Raw genomic sequence first — 15,935 nt, 5'->3', positions numbered from 1 at the left:
TCAGGAGACTCAAATGGAAGAGAAGGCCACAGATAAAACCAAGAGGTTATTAATATCTGACAAACCACAAACATCTGGATCTTTACTACTTCATCTTTTCCCCTAAATACAACATTTCAAGCTAACATATTTCCCCATACCAGGGATTTCCGATATTGGAGCATTCTGTTGAGTAATCAATGAGCATATATTCATTTTATGCATAGTCACTGATAGCAATGGCTGTATTCTGCCAGAAACTATTGTAAGGAACCAAATTTGAAATTAAGTACATAACTATCATTCTTGGGTGACTAAAAAATAGTTCTCCTAAGGAACAGTTTAGACTTTTGAATCAATGTATTTTTTTGAAATTCTGCTCTTCAATTCTGAAAGAAGAAATGCACCATATTTCTTATCCTTGTGCTTTTTTTCTTTTCATGCATAACCCATATTTGTTTTTCTTTGTGTCTCTGCTTTTCATCAGGCCCAGAGCACCTTTCCCCAGTAACTCTGATTGTTTACAGCTCCCTCGAGGCTCGCAGAAAGTTCATCTGTGAACTCTTGTATAAATGGAGCCATTTTAAGACCTTAGTCACCAGTGGGCCAACTTTTAAACTAGGATTTGAATATTCAGTATGAAATCAAAGGCATTTGCAGCTGGTAGAGGTTTCATAAATAAGACAGTCTCAGCCCATAATACTACAAAATGGGCAAAGGAGACATGCCTATTTTCATATCGAATACACAGAAGATATAAGATCTGAATCCATGCCTTCCCCGCTGGAGGCCAGGATTCTTCCCATCACCATGCTTCCTGGCTGTCCTATCCTAACCGGTACAGAAGTGTTAGGGTTTATCCTTCTTCCTTGACCATAAGACAAAAATTATACCTCTAGAGAGGTTTTGTTTTGTTTTTTGCATTCTCCAATTCATTTACATCCACAACATTTATTATGCATGTATGGTACAAGGCAGAATAAAAATGGCTTTGGGCACCTGGCAATGAATTTTATATATATATATATACACACACACACACACACACACACACACACACACACACACACACACACACACTGTCCAGAAAAAGTCCATCCATTGCTAATATAAAAGAACAGCTTGTGCGACATGGATGTAACTTGGCAGCCAAGGAGAGTGAGCAGAATGCACATCTGTGAACAATGACAACTTCACTGTACTAATCAGTGGGGGTAGTAGACGCCATTGAGTGAGCATGTGTGCCATGTGGCCATCACATTCAAAATGACTGAGCAAGTAGAGCAACGAATCTGCATCAAATTTTGCATTAAGTTTTAACATTCTTCTCCGGAAACTATTTGGATGATTCAGAAGGTCACAGCGATGGGCAACTGGTGATTGGCAGCTTCATCATGGCAATGCACCTGCTCAGGCATCATGTCTCGTGCAGAGCTTTTTGGCAAAACATCAAATCACCCGGGTGACTCAGCCCCACTACAGTCCAGATTTGGCACCCTGCAACTTCTGGCTTTTCCCCAAACTAAAATCACCGTTGAAAGGGAAGAGATTTCAGACTGTTTAATATATTCATGAAAATAAGATGGGGCAGCTGATGGTAACTGGGAGAACTGCGTGAGGTCCCAAGGTGCTTACTTTTAAGGTGACTGAGAGGGGTCATTGTCCTATGTACAATATTCATTCTATCTTGTATTTTCCTATAAATGTCTCTATTTTTTCATATTACATGGCTGTGTATCTTCTGAACAGTCCTTGTCTGTATTCTGTCCTCCAAGAGTTTCCAGTTAGATAAGAAAGAAATAAAAGAATGCATGCTAATTCTAAATAGTTTAAGTCTAAAGAGGTACAGCTAAGTTGGCTAATTTGCTTGGAGCATCATCCCATAACTGAAAGGTCACCAGTTTGATTCCCAGTCAGGGAACATGCCTAGCTTGTGAGTTTGAACCCCAGTTGGGGCATGTGTGGGAGGCAACCAATTGATGTTTCTCTTGCACGTTAATCTTCCTCTCCACCACCCCCCTTCCCTGTTCCCTTCTCTCAAATGAGAATAAAATAAACCTTAAAAAAATTAAAGAGGTTTAAGTGCAGAAAACTGTAGGAATACCAGAGAGGCTGATCAAGTGAAATGAAGAGACCCTACGGTGGCTTTAATGAAAAAAGAACTTTGGGCTAAGTCCTTTTTATATGAGTAGGATTCCAAGAGCCCAAGAACCAGTTCAGATTATGTCAAGAGACTGTTGTTCACTGAGTTTCCTTACTTATTTCCAAATGTGTGCCTATGTTTGGGTAGGGTATTGGGTACACTAACAGCATTTGCAAAACCACACTACCAACACCTGATGTGGTTGACTAAAAATACTGTGCCCAGGGTTTGAGTCCCAGTCCTACTATTTATATTGTGGCTTTACACAAGTTATTTCACTTAGCTGAAGCTCAGTCACTTCATCTATAATGTGATGAAAAGATAGACCCTATCTCTGGTTGTTTATAGGTTTAAATGAAACGGTATATTCAAAGTACAAGTACTATCCCCAGCATACAGTAAGTACTCAATTAATATTAGCTGTTTGTTCTTCTCCTTGTCATTTTTAATCTCTTGTGCAAAGTAAAAAGAAAAAGAAAAAGTGGCCAAGAGCCTGCTGAAGGGGCATGATGCCTTGGCCTAGGCCACAGGCTCCCCCTTACAGCAAGGCCTATGCCACTGACTGATCCCCAAATGCACTCTATGAATGAAAAGCAAAGACTAGCTTAGCCCAAGTCTTACCTGTATATTTTATATCTGGTTGTAAATCCTTGACGGTGTCTTTCCACAAAGGATAGGTAGCTCCTGGAGTGGTGGAAAGGCCCCCTGTCTGAAATGAGCCAATCAAATTCCTTGGAGACATGTTGGTCTGTCCCAGCTGGTTCCTGGTGGGAGGGCTGCACTGAGATACGGCCCCATATAAACAGGAAGTAGAGGAGCTCAACAAACCTCCAGTTCATGCTTTTCTGCCGGCCTTTTTCCTCTCATTCTTGCTCCATTCTGTGGAGTCCTGGGGAAAAAAAGGGAGGGAGGGAGGGAAAGAGAGGGAGAAAGAGAAAAAGAGAGAGAGAGACAAAGGGAGAATACGGTATTAATAGATCTTTTTAATACTACCTTAAATCAGTAGCGTGCTTTAAGGTTTAGAAAATTCAGTACAGTGTCTGGTTAAGAGCAAGCATCTGCAGAGATCTGGGCTCATATTTCTGCTTTGCTGGTCACATGCTGTATGAACATGTAAATTGTTTAACTTCTTAGGGATGTAGTTTCTTCATATGTAGAACACAGCATGGGCTTAAGTGCCTATGTCTTGGCACTTGGCACATCGAAGGTGTTCAAGGCATATGTATTGAAATAATATATGAAATGAATAAATGCAGAAACAAGAGTCTCAGGGATGTGGAGACAGGACCCAAGTGTCTGTCCCGCCTACCATCTTCACAAACAACCTGCCTCTCCTGACAGGGACTCAGTAAGTGAGAATTCCTTCCTGTCCTCCTCTCACACAGACCTGTACTTAACGAAGGGGCACTTTGCTTCCGTATAATTACAGGAATGCACGAAGTCTCAAGATGGAGCATGACTTTCTGGGTCAGAAACCTTACAAACAAAGCGTTGCTGGAGCTCTTGGAATGTCCCCCTCACCCCAACGAAACGTGACCAGAGAATTCACCTGTTGGTGATTCTAAGCCTCAAGGTTCCCTGATGTTCAGAGGGAAACTAAAGGCCAAGAAACTAAGTGGGGTCTTACCCATCTCTTTTGGGGAGGATGGTAGCAGCATACAGGGGTGCCATGCTGGAGGAATGTTAAGACTAAGGAAGAGTTTAGGAAGAGGCTCTTTGTGCAGAGGAGAAGGGAGACTACAAGGCCATGCCTTGCCTTTTGAAAATTTATAAATTTTGTTTTTATCATTTCCTCATGATTCTCCCTACTAGCTAGAACTGTGCTTTCTGTGCCCCCCACCGCACTTATTCTAGAAGAGCTCATCTGAGTCCAATACTGAAAGGCACCTTGGAAGCCAGGTTTCATCAGTTATCAACAGTATGATTTCAGGCAAGCCATTTAACTTTTCTGAGTCTCAGTTTCCTTGCCTGTAAAACGTGATTAACAATAGCTCCTAGTATAAAAATACAATGACACAATTTATGTAAAGTGTTCCACCCAGTGCCTGGCATTTAGGAAGGCTACGTGATGGTGAGGACAATGGTAATGGAGAATGTTGGTCCTGACGACATTCACTTATTCCCTGCTGGGAGCGTTTGCTCATGTTGTTCCCCTGCCCAGCCAAGGCCTGTTTGTCCTTCAGCGGCCAGCTGAGTCAGGGCCTCAAAGGTCATATCCTTTCTCTATTCATCTCCAGTGATCCTTTCTCTCTGCTCTAGTTGCTCACTTTCCATAACCGTATATTGGTGCTTATTATCTTTTATTATACTTGATTGTTTCTGTGTCTGTCTTGCTCATTGGGATGTGAGCCTTTATCTGGCAAGAACCTTTAAAAGACTGTCTCTACACATGGCTAGCAGTGCAATTTTGGACAGTCATGTCCTCTCTCTGGATCTCAGATTTTTATTTCTACCTTTTAAAAATGTGGCAAGGACACAAACATTTTGCCAAGTGTAAAATTACGATAAGCATGGATAGATATAATATCTTACTTGCCAACTCTTCCAACTGAACATGGGAAGAAAGTAAAGCTAAAAAAACAATCAAACAAAGGGATGGAAATTTCCTACTCAGTTGGATATTTCCTTCTGTTGCCCAACTGCACCATTTTATTATGAGTAACTACAGAAATCTGCTTAGCCCCGCAAGCCCCAGCTGTCAGCGGCCGAGGAGCGAGGCCTGCGAGCAGAGGAGTGGGCTGTCAGAAGCTGTGGCCTGAAGTTTTGTTCGGAGCCTCAGACAAAGCCATACATGGTGAGTACAGAACTGTCGCAGCTGCAGCTGCCAACACTGTCTGCCAGGCCCACCTGAGTGGCAAGCAGGGGGTGGAGGCGACTGTTCAGAGATCCCGGTGGGGAGCTACAACACGCTGAAGTCACAGCGTGTCACCCATACAAACCTTCCACGTGGCTTCTGTTGTAAGTGGGTGCGGGGTGGGACCTTGCTAAGAGAACACTTGGCTGTTAGACTGTTTGTGAGGAAACATGATTCAAAACACTGCAGCTTTCCAAAGTGGAACAAAGCTATGCATGGAACAGCAGTGTTCACGTGTGTGTCTGTGTGCGAATGTGACAATGAGACCTCAGCCCACAGTCCTAGAATCCGCTGAAATCTGAGAGATCTGATCCAGTACTTCCCACATGGTGGTCATTTTGTCCCCCAAGGGGCATCTCTGATTATCATGACTGGGGGGCTCCTATTCAAATCAAGTGGGTAGATGCTAGGGAGGCTGCTAAACCTCCTATAAACACATAGGACAGCTGCTCACAACAAAAACTACTGGATCCAAAGGGTGCAAAAATTAAATCTTGCTCTAATCCAACTTTTTGGGTTATTTTAAACACATCATGACTTCAGAGGCCAACTGTACTAGACTTCTGTCTCTCAGCTCCTGGTTTTTGTTTTGATACGTTGTCTCAACAACACAGTGGGTGTAGATGGCCATGTTTGAACCTTCTTTGTTGTTGGGGCCTACGCTAAAAGCTACATTTGAGCAAGTAAAGATGAGTGCTTCGTGGAGGAAGTCTGAATCTCCGCTGGTGTAGAAAGTCACAATAATCCACAGGACACTAAAAATGAAAAGTTTCTATAAGATGAATTTTAATAGACATGGATTTTTTGTTGGGCAAGAACAAGAGCCAGCAGATGTGTTACCTACACATCGTCATATTATGATAAGACACTGTGACTCCCATTCTGTAAACAAGCCCGTATTATAGTATCAATGGTACTAGAGACTCCGGATCACTTAAAAGTCATGTGACTGGTATTCACTAAGCATCTACTATGTGCTTGGATCTTGTGTCTGTTCTCTTGGCAATCGTCAAAGAACCCATTACAGAGTAGATGTTAATCCAGGTGGCCACAGCTACCTCATTTCACAGGTAAGCACCCTGGGACTTAGAGACATTGAATAACTTTCCCAAACTCACAATTCTGAAGTATTAGACTCGGGAATCTAACCGCTGCATTTCTCATTACAAAGTCTATGTAATTTCAACTACATTCCCACTGTCATCCTCCCCCAGCTGAAATTAGGTCCTGCCCTCCAGAGGTTCAATATATTGTGAGGAGTCACACCCATCCGTGAGGAATTCTAATATGAAATATGCTGTCATAAATGCTACAACAAAAGGCAAAAAATCCAATGGGGGAGGAATAAAGGCCAGGGATAATGTTTTCAACGCAGAGAAATGAAAAAAAACCCTACAGAAAACTTGAGCAGCCTTAAACAGCATGTAAGGTTTTATTAAGGAGAGATGAGGTAAAGGAAATTTCAGCAGAGCAAGTGGCACAAAACAAGTCTAGGGGAAGGAGACGGGAGAATGATGGCATGTGTGCCCAGGGTAGGACATGGGGTAGCAAAGGTTTTAATGAGAATAAGAGCCTCTGAGGTGTTCGATCACCTATATTTCTCTCTCTCTCTCATGAAGCAAGAAAGGTGTATTTCATTTCAGTGTTATATGCTAAGGACAAAGCATTCGGGAGGGCCAATACATTCATTTATTCACCCATTAACAGATTTAGCTGGAAATTAAATAGTAAACAGAGCAGCCAGGGCCCTCCAGGAGCTTCTTTGCTATTGGGTTGGGAGGAATAAACAAATGAGAAGTTAACTATCTATGATGGTGAGGAGTGGTCTCAAGAAAATCAGAGCAGGTAAGAGGCCACTGAGCAAGAGGGGGCTGCTTTACCATGAGGTGCGCAGGAAAAGCTTCTCTGATTAAGTGGGTTTTCAGCAGAGACCTGAAGGACGTGAAGGACTGAGTGGCGCAAATGCCTGAGGGGGAAGGATGTCAGTGGGACGAAGGGAGACAGAGGGCCAGAGCCGCTTTGCTTCTGGACGTAGTCACAGGTCACGATGCATTTCATTCTACCGCAAGGAGCTTACAGATGAGCTGCCATGGAAATTAGTTTGAGGGAAGGAACCACGTATTAAATGAACATCTGCTATGAGCCAGGACCAGGAAAGCTGGTTTAAGGAAGGAATCGCTCATTAACTGAACATTTACTATGTACCATGAACCATACTTGTTGCTTTATACATGTGACCTGCTCTCAGTATCATGAGAGATTATGACTTCCATTTTATACAAGGGGGAGGGGAAACTGAGGTTCAGAAAGTTTAAGGTCCAACATAACAGAGCTGGAGAATAAGAGGGCTAGTACTGGACTCTGTGCTGTCTAATGTGGGAGCCACTGACCACACGCGGTTCTCAAGCACTTGAAATGTGGCTGCTCCAAATCGAGGTGTGGGGTAAGTCTAAATACACATCCGCCAGATTGCAAAGACTTAGTCAGAGTAGCTGAATGTAAAGTATCTCCCTTATATTTTCTACTGGTTACATGTGGAAATACATACTATTTTGTATGTATTGGATTAAATAAAATACATTATTGAAATTCATTTTACCTGTTTATGTCTAACTGCTTTAACGTGGCTGCTAAAACTTTATAAATACACATGTAGATGGTATTCTATTTTTTACTGGACGGTGCAGGGCTAGAATGCTCTATGACACTGCCTGAGAAGGTCACTCATCCTTCTCCCCATTTTTACCAACATTTGGAGGACCACATTCACTCTCCCATACAACAGTTTGAGCCACTCCATATTTGCTTCCTCTTCCCTTCAAAATCAATAAACAAACGGACATTACACGCGTTACAAACAGAAACTTCCATATTCAAGGGCCACATCTCCTAATTGCATATCCTAGAGACAGCCCTGCCATGCATTTCAGAACTGTTCTTTTTCCAACGTGCGTAAAGAGAGCTCTTCTCCCACAGGTTCAGAGCCTGTAAAACAGGGGCTGGTTCTAGTCCCAGTGCCCCCTTGACCCCCGTGGCCTTCTGTCAGTCCCAGGCCCTCTGCTGCAGGGCGCCCTGGTGGACGGGGAGCCGCGGAAGGGGGCTGTGGAGCGGAGAGCACGTGGGGCGCCCATGGCTGCACCGTGCTATATATAAGCCTGCCTGCGGGGTTATTAAGGAAATCAGTTTCATCCCACACAGAGCACATTCTCTAATTGTTGCCACTGTACATCATTTACACCCGAGCAGCATGCAGGAGAGATGAGAGAGAAGGCCTTCCATAGCTTTGTCACCAATGTCCTCCGCCGGTTCTGTGTGCACTGCAGAGCCACGGCCCACCTTCTGTGCCGAGGGCGAGAGGGAATGTTTCCTGTGCTCCGCCCCATCGGGCTCCCTACGGAGGGTCACTGGATCTGAGATGACCTGCAGTGTCTGCTTCCTGAGCCTGGGTCAACCTGATGGTCTCACCCAGGCTTCAACTTTGAAACCCGGATCTCCAGCTAAAGACTGGGCTTCTTTACCAGAGTCCGGTCTTCTCACCAGAGATACGACCTACAGACTGGGTGACCGTGAGTACTCAGTTTCCTCATCTGTATAATGTGAGCAATAACAAGAGGATGAGTATAATACCTCTTAGGGTTCAGAGAAGGGTTAAGTAGAATTTTTAATACAACTATTTTAGTCTCATTTTCAGCTAAAGCCCAAGACAACAGATACCATATTTTAAAGAGAGGTGACTGACCACTATTCAGGATTTCCAAAAAGGGAACCAAAATAAGCTTTCTGATAGTCTCAACCATTCAGTCACATGACAGCACATAGACTTAGATCACGAATGGAGTCTGAGTGAGAACAGGCTGCGTGCCGTGAATCCTCCTGCCCATCCCCAGATTACTCAGCCCCTCACCTGGAGCTTCAATAGGACCACTCAAAGAACATGGCAAATGTCGCCAGGGGGTTGGCGAAACACGGCATATTGGTGTCTGACTCACACCAGAAAAATCTAAAAAAAGAATTCCAAAGGAAATCCAAGGAGGAGCCGGCTGAAGCCGGTGGCAGAGGGGGGCTGCCGTCTGGGGAGGAACTGCTTAGCTCATATGTAAAAAAAATGTGTCCGCCATAAATAACACGTGTGCCACCTGTAAGAGAAAGCCAGGAAAGGTTGCCCTAGATCCTGACCCGGAGGGAAAGAGGACCCCAGCAAAAGGAAATGGAAACTGACCTGCAATTTACCAGTGACTCAGGAACCACTGGTCAGTAAGCAGCTGAAAAGAGATGCATTTTCCTTCATCAAAGGGATCACAAGCAAGAGATTCCAGAGGAAAAGCTCCAGATAGCCCTGAAATACTGCATGTGAAAAACATTAGTGCTGAACACCTGCCAAGCTCTTGGAGCCTTGATGCTAAGCTGGAGAAAAACTGGTCAAGGAAGACTCTTGCTACCTCCTTACCTCTCCATCTTGAGAAAACTCTGTACCCTGAAGATGTCAAGATCAAGGTAAGTGAGATAGAGGAGATCTGGCAAAATAGTAAGTTGGGGAAACACAGAAGAATCTGGAGGAATAGTGAGGTCTCCACTTTAAATAAAATTTGACTTGTTATTATATACTTAACTGGACACATTCATTGTTAAACCAAGACAGAAGATGAGGAACAGAGGCGAACAGAAAAATGCTGAATGTAACTTGAAAATACCATGGCCTGGTCTTAAGTTTCATCCAAATGTCAGGAATACCTGATCCAAGAATAAGTTTAAACAGTGGAATAAGTTTAAACACAGAATAAGGTCTTCTGAATACCTTATTCTATGAATAGAAGACCTTATTCTATGAATCCTGTTCAGTCAAAGTCAAGATTTCATGTATTAAAATACTTAACTCCGTGCCCACCCAGCTCAATGGAAAAGTTCAATTAGAATTTACTCATCAGGGCACACAGAACAGGAAACAAAATTAGAACTCCTAGCGTACATGTTGATTACCTGCTTTCAACACTTAGCCCAAACACCAGACAGTCGTAAGTCACAAAACCCACTAGAGTGAAGAATGGGAGTCCTACAGCTTAAAGAGGCAGGGCTTCCTCACTCCTTCACTTTCTGTATATCCTAATGCCTTGATGCTTACCTGAGCCTAGAGATAGAAAGTTTAGGATTGCATCACCGATTTCAACTAACACAACTCTCACAAAAGGAGCAAGTCGTTTAAAAAGAATTTACAATCACCAAGATCCAGAAACAGTCCAAGTGCCCATCAGTAGATGAGTGGATATAAAAGCTGTGGTACATGTACACTATAGAATACTACACAGCTGTAAAAAAAGGAAATCCTACCTTTTGTAACAGCATGGATGGGCCTGGAGATTATTATGCTAAGTCAAATAAGCCAGTCAGTGAAAGACAAGTACAATATGATTTCACTTATAGGTGGAATCTAATGAACAAAATAGAAAAAAATAAATTGTGGATGATGTGGAAAAAATGATGATGATTCCAGCCAACATGAGAAATAGCCACACTACAATACTGAACCAACATAACGATGATTTAATTGTATTTGTTAAGGAGAAATAACCAAAACAATTAAAGATGATCAAGAGGACTAATTAAAATATGGATTTACATATGCGATTATTAATGCCGATCCTTGCTCCAAGTAAACACTGAGCACTGGGGAATTGTGATGTCAGCTGGTGAAGGTAATGTGTGTAAATAATTCATATGCATACATTCATAGAGAGGTACACAGTCAAAATTTTTATTGAATGTTATGTATGTGACTACAAAAGAAGACTAGAAACCATTAAAATGAACATTCATTCTTTTTTGTATATTTTATATTATTATTTTCAATCACATAATCAACATCTCTAAGAAATTCTACAGGCTTCTCAAACTCAAATTACCCCAAACTGAAGCCATCATCATGCCCTCAAACTTCCCCTTCCCCTGGTACTCTCCACTCAAGTGACCCACGCAGTCTCCCCAGTCATGCCTGTAAGAAGCCTGGGACTTTTCCTAAAACAGCCTATTAAATAGTCTCCTCTGCTGCCACCACCACGCCTCCCCTACTTCCACCCTGCCAGTTCTCTTTGTTTTCCTATTCATCCACTTCTTTTGACAACTTTATCCTTCTCCCATTTTCTACAAACCTAAGTATAATCCTGCATTTTCTTCCCTCCCCCTGGATACTTTAACCCTAGAAACGTCTCTTTTCTAAGGCCATCCCCTCTTGATATCTGCCATTCAAGGCACAGCTCTCTCTCACTTGGACTGTCACAGTCCTCTCCCCACTGGTCTTCCCTGCTCCGCATATCCCTGCCACCTCCATCCTAAGCACCACTCTAGTTGCCAGGGCAATTGCTCTAAATACAGACCTGACCATGACACTCCCCTAATTAAACAGACTCAACAACTCCCTGGTGATCACCCTACCTCTTAGTCTTGCATTCATCAGCATTTACAAGCCAGATCCTGTGTATGCTCACCTTTTCCTACATCTGCTCTTCTACTTCCTACCCTCAGCTCACTCTGTTCTCTCTGTAGTTGCACTGACTGAACACACTATAAACTTTATGCCTCATTGCTTTTGCTTATATGGCTCTCTCTTCTTGAAATGACCATCCCCATTTCCCAATTTTATCATAGGCTATTAATACTTCACATTATATTTTAATGCATTAGTAAGGATGGGTGAAAGACGGCTATGTACCTATTACAGGCTAGATACTACACCAGAAGTCCTCAAGGCCCATGACATTAAATAAATCTACAGAACAATTCTATGAGATAGATAGCATTACTTCTACCTTGCAAATGATAAGACTGAGATTCTTCTTAAAAATCTGGTTATTTTTCCAATGTCACACTATCTTAAAGTAACAAAATTAAACTTCAACCTAAACCAATTCTAACTTGGTTTTATGATTCAGTGCTTAAATTCAATAAGCTAGGAAACCACTTCATCCTTAGTTGTAATTTGTTGTTTGACCATCATCAACAACCAAAAGTTAACTGCAAAGATGTCAACAAAGAAATTGGCTGATAAGTCAAATTGAGGTGTGAAACTTCTGGAAATGTTGAATTTAGGGAAGGCCATGACCATCTTGAAAGAAAACTGAAATACAAGGAATGCTTATTTTTGTGATTTGGGGTGGGATCCAAAATACTATATATATTTTTGTAATTAACAATATATCTATGTTATGCACAGTGTCTTTTTCTTCATAAATATTTCATTTGGAGCCACATTTAGAAATGTAAAGCTCTACTTTCAGGGAAACTGCCTTTTAAGCTTTCCCTCAAAATTATCAGCAGTCTTTGCAGATCTTTCAAAAAGGAAAGGAAATTAACATTTTGGAATGTCTTTTTTGGGTCAGTTTGATAAAATTCGACAAATATTTGTTGAGTCCTTAGTATTTTAATTAGCTCTCACAGTACAGAGTAGGAGGTAGATAAAGAGAGAGGTAATTTAAATATAATGTAATAGGACAAAGACAAGGTATACCCAGTGTTCTGTGGAGCATGAAACCCCACGCTGGGGTCCCTGAGAAGGCTTCCTGGAGATGGGTGGCATCCAGGAAAGAATTTAGAAGGTGACAAATTTTGTGAGGTGACAAAATGCAGGCCCTACATTTCAGACCAGGACAAAAACATGTGAACAGAGTGAAGGGGTGTGGTATGAATACAATATCTATAAATATTACAAAGTTACTGCAGTTAGAGTTTTGAGGAAGGGGGTGACAGGAGATGATGCAAAAGAGCTAAATGGGGTGACGTGTTTTATAATCATATCATTATGCACGACTGGCAGCTTCTTGAAGAGATAGATTCTCCTCCCTTTCCTGCCCCCTCCATGGATATGTATGCCCAGGACCTGAAACCAAACATATGGTAGGCGCTAAATCAGTACCTATTGAGTGAATGAACTCAGTGAATCAAGAGCTAGGATTAGCCCTGTGGGATCACAGAGATCCACTGATAGCTTTTAAACACAGGAGTTCTACGTTAGAGCTTCATTTTAGATGGATTACTCCAACTGTAGGAGTGGTGAATCGACTTAAAAGGGACAAGGATAAAATTGGGGAGGCTATCACAATAGTTTAAGCTAGATATGGCTTGAACAAGATACCTTACTTTTGACAGAAAGTGAAGAAAATGGAGAGGCAAAATTAGCAAGAGTTGATGATTGGGTGGGTGGGGTGTTAAAATAAAGGCCTTTATGATGAGTCCTCTGGTTTGATGATTAGATTGATGACGATGTCATTCATGTTAATAAACAGTAAAAATGAAAAAAAAAGAATTGTCTTAGAGTGGATGATAACAAGTTCCCTCTTGGACTCACTGAGTTTGAGTTTAGGGAGCCATAAACTGGCAAGGGAGAAAAATCCTTATCCCCCAAGCTACAAAATAATAGATTGAGTTTTATTGGAGACCTAAACAGTCAAAATTTCCAGCAGACTAGAAAATCCTTGAGTCCAAATCAAAAGAAAGGCCAAACAAGAAGTAGATATTTGTAAATCAACTTGAACTAGTGACTGTTAGAGCTCTGGAAGTGGCTGAGAACACCCAGTGAATACAGGTGAGACCAGAGTAATGGGAACAAATATGGAGCAATGCTTATCTTTAGGAAGGATAAAAGGGAAAGAATCCCATGAAGGACAGTAAGAAAAGAATGTAAGGAGGAGGGGAAGAACCATGAGAGAATAAAACCAACAGAGCCAGAAGAGCAGAAACATTTAAGAAGAAGAGGGTCTCAAGTTTCAAAAAACTACAGAGTGGTACAACATGACAAGGATTCAAAATGTCTCTTGCACGTAAGAATCCAGAGGTGGTTGACAGTGATCAATGCCTTAATGGGAACTGAAGATATATTGAAAGATAATAAAACATGAAGGGGACAGGAGTGAATGGAAGCATAGGGTGTAGAGTACTTGGCAAAGAAACATATCCAAAAAGCAGTTGTCAGTGCTTCTTTTCTCTCCACCAGAAAAGAAGGCAGAGTCCATGGAGATTTTGTTCTTCACAGAAGGATGAGGATGTTTGTAAACTCAGAGAACAGATACAGAATTAAAGAAGAAAAGAAAAGTATGAAAGAGAAAGAAAATTAGTATTGATTGAAAGAACAGCTTGGGGTCTGGGATTGGGGTGGAACGCAAATCTTTGTACCAGCCATTGGGAAATCAAATAAAAATAAGAATGTGTCCATGCATTTAGGGAGCCATAAGCTAGCAAAGGAGAAAAATCCTTATCCCCTAAATTGCAAAATAATAGAGTTTTATTGGAGACCTAAACAAAGTGTTATTGGAACAAAGGAGGGGAAAAGTAACTCAAACAGAGTCAGTTCAAGAAGATTTCTCAAGGGCACTAAGATTTTATGTGAGTTCTAATGGTTCAGTAGTGATTTCCAGCTAAAGAGAGAAAAAAGGGCTTGATAGAAGACATTTCAGGTAGAGGACCAGTGTGAGCAAAAGGCATCAGATCATGCAAACCCACTGATTATGTGCAAATCAGCAAATTAGATGCTGCATGGGACACAGAGATGAGGAGGAAAAGGATGCTCCGCCCACAGCGGCAAACTAAAGAGCTGTGAGCTAGAAGGGGATGGCACAGACGGGAACTGGCACTACACCAGTGCTCAAAATACAATTATTCAATAAGTAAACAGTGTTCTACTGCATTAATGGCTCTCAATTCTTCCCTGTGGCTAATCTATTCTTAATATCCAGCAGATCAAAGAAATAAAACACTTAAATTTCCATCTGAACCTAAATTTCAGCATTTATTCATCAAAAGCTCTAACTCTTGGCTTGATGCTTCTAACAGGTCACTAATGAAAACGGCTGAGAGATTCCTAGTGGATTCACTTGGATAGAAGCTCCTTGGGCTCTGCTAGTTTTGTGAGATGGGTTCACTCCTTTCTGCAGTGCTTTTTAAATGATGAACTCCGCGGAGTGCTACAACTGCTGCTTGTGCATGACAGTCATGGAACCCAAGGCAGAAGGCAGGGGACACGCATCTGAGTATTTAAGCAGGCGCTGGGCTGGCAATCACAGTTTTAGAAAAACATGGTCAGTTTGGAGACTGTAAGTGCCCTCTCTCACCTGCACTCTCTCAAGGCACTGCTCATTCCATCCTTGCATTCCAGCAAGATTTCAGGCTGCAAAGGGACCCCACTCCCATTTGGTCTCAGAGCCACTTTTAACATAAGCAGGGCTCTATATCTCTCATTCCAGAAATGAGAAAATTAACATTCAAGCAAGGTAACACGAGTGAATTATTTAAACAAAATACACATAATTCACTTAATCCTCAAGACAAGCCTCTGAAGAAGGTATGATTATTATTCCCATTTAGTGGGAGAGGAAATAGGGTCCAAAAAGGTTCAGTAACTTACCAGTGGTCTCACAGCTAGAGTATTATTTTGTTTCATTTTGGTTTTAACCTTAATTTACTGTGAGTTTGGTTCTCTATTGCCACCAATGCACAAAGCAATTTTTCTACACACACCTGCAAACCTACATAAAATTTGCTCAGCTAATGGTACTTCATTGACCCTTCTGTGGTTCTTGTTTTGGGGTGTTCCTGCTGCCACGGGTGCTCCTTGGGAAACATGTCATGGTCAAGTCTGTCTTCCTCTATCACCTCTGTCTCTTTCCAACACCCTCTACGCCCCCACAGATCTGAGAGCTGTTATGCTGCCACGGGAGATCTCCAGTCCTATTACTATGAGACTCAACCAAAGATACAAGGGATTCAGCATTGCCCACCCTTTGGCACTCCCTTGGGTTTCAAAGGGAAGGAGTCTACAGATCACCTAGGTCAAAATCACTAGAGATGCTTAATAAATATTTAACCTTCTGGATGCTTCAGAAGACCTACTGCATTGCAATCTGCAGTAAAAAAGGTATAGGGATCTGTATTTTAAAACAATATTCCAGGTGAACATTATGTACACTAAAGTCACAT

The 15,935-nt window shown here is 41.9% G+C and overlaps 1 protein-coding gene across 1 annotated transcript in view; it reads right to left on the bottom strand.

Moving 5' to 3' along the window:
- BRINP1 (BMP/retinoic acid inducible neural specific 1) overlaps positions 1-15,935 on the bottom strand; it is a 167,444-nt gene that overhangs the window by 121,254 nt on the left and 30,255 nt on the right. Inside the window, exon 2 of the mRNA XM_054584471.1 lies at positions 2,744-3,011. Within this exon, the coding sequence (XP_054440446.1) occupies positions 2,744-2,961 (218 nt within the window). The 5' untranslated portion in view covers positions 2,962-3,011. The remainder of the gene's footprint in view (positions 1-2,743; positions 3,012-15,935) is intronic.

Source organism: Pteronotus mesoamericanus, unplaced genomic scaffold (assembly GCF_021234165.1).
Source record: "Pteronotus mesoamericanus isolate MK-2021 breed Mesoamerican mustached bat unplaced genomic scaffold, CSHL_Meso_final contig_78, whole genome shotgun sequence".
NCBI classification, from domain to species: Eukaryota; Metazoa; Chordata; class Mammalia; order Chiroptera; family Mormoopidae; genus Pteronotus; species Pteronotus mesoamericanus.
This window is presented reverse-complemented; position numbering and strand designations above follow the sequence as displayed.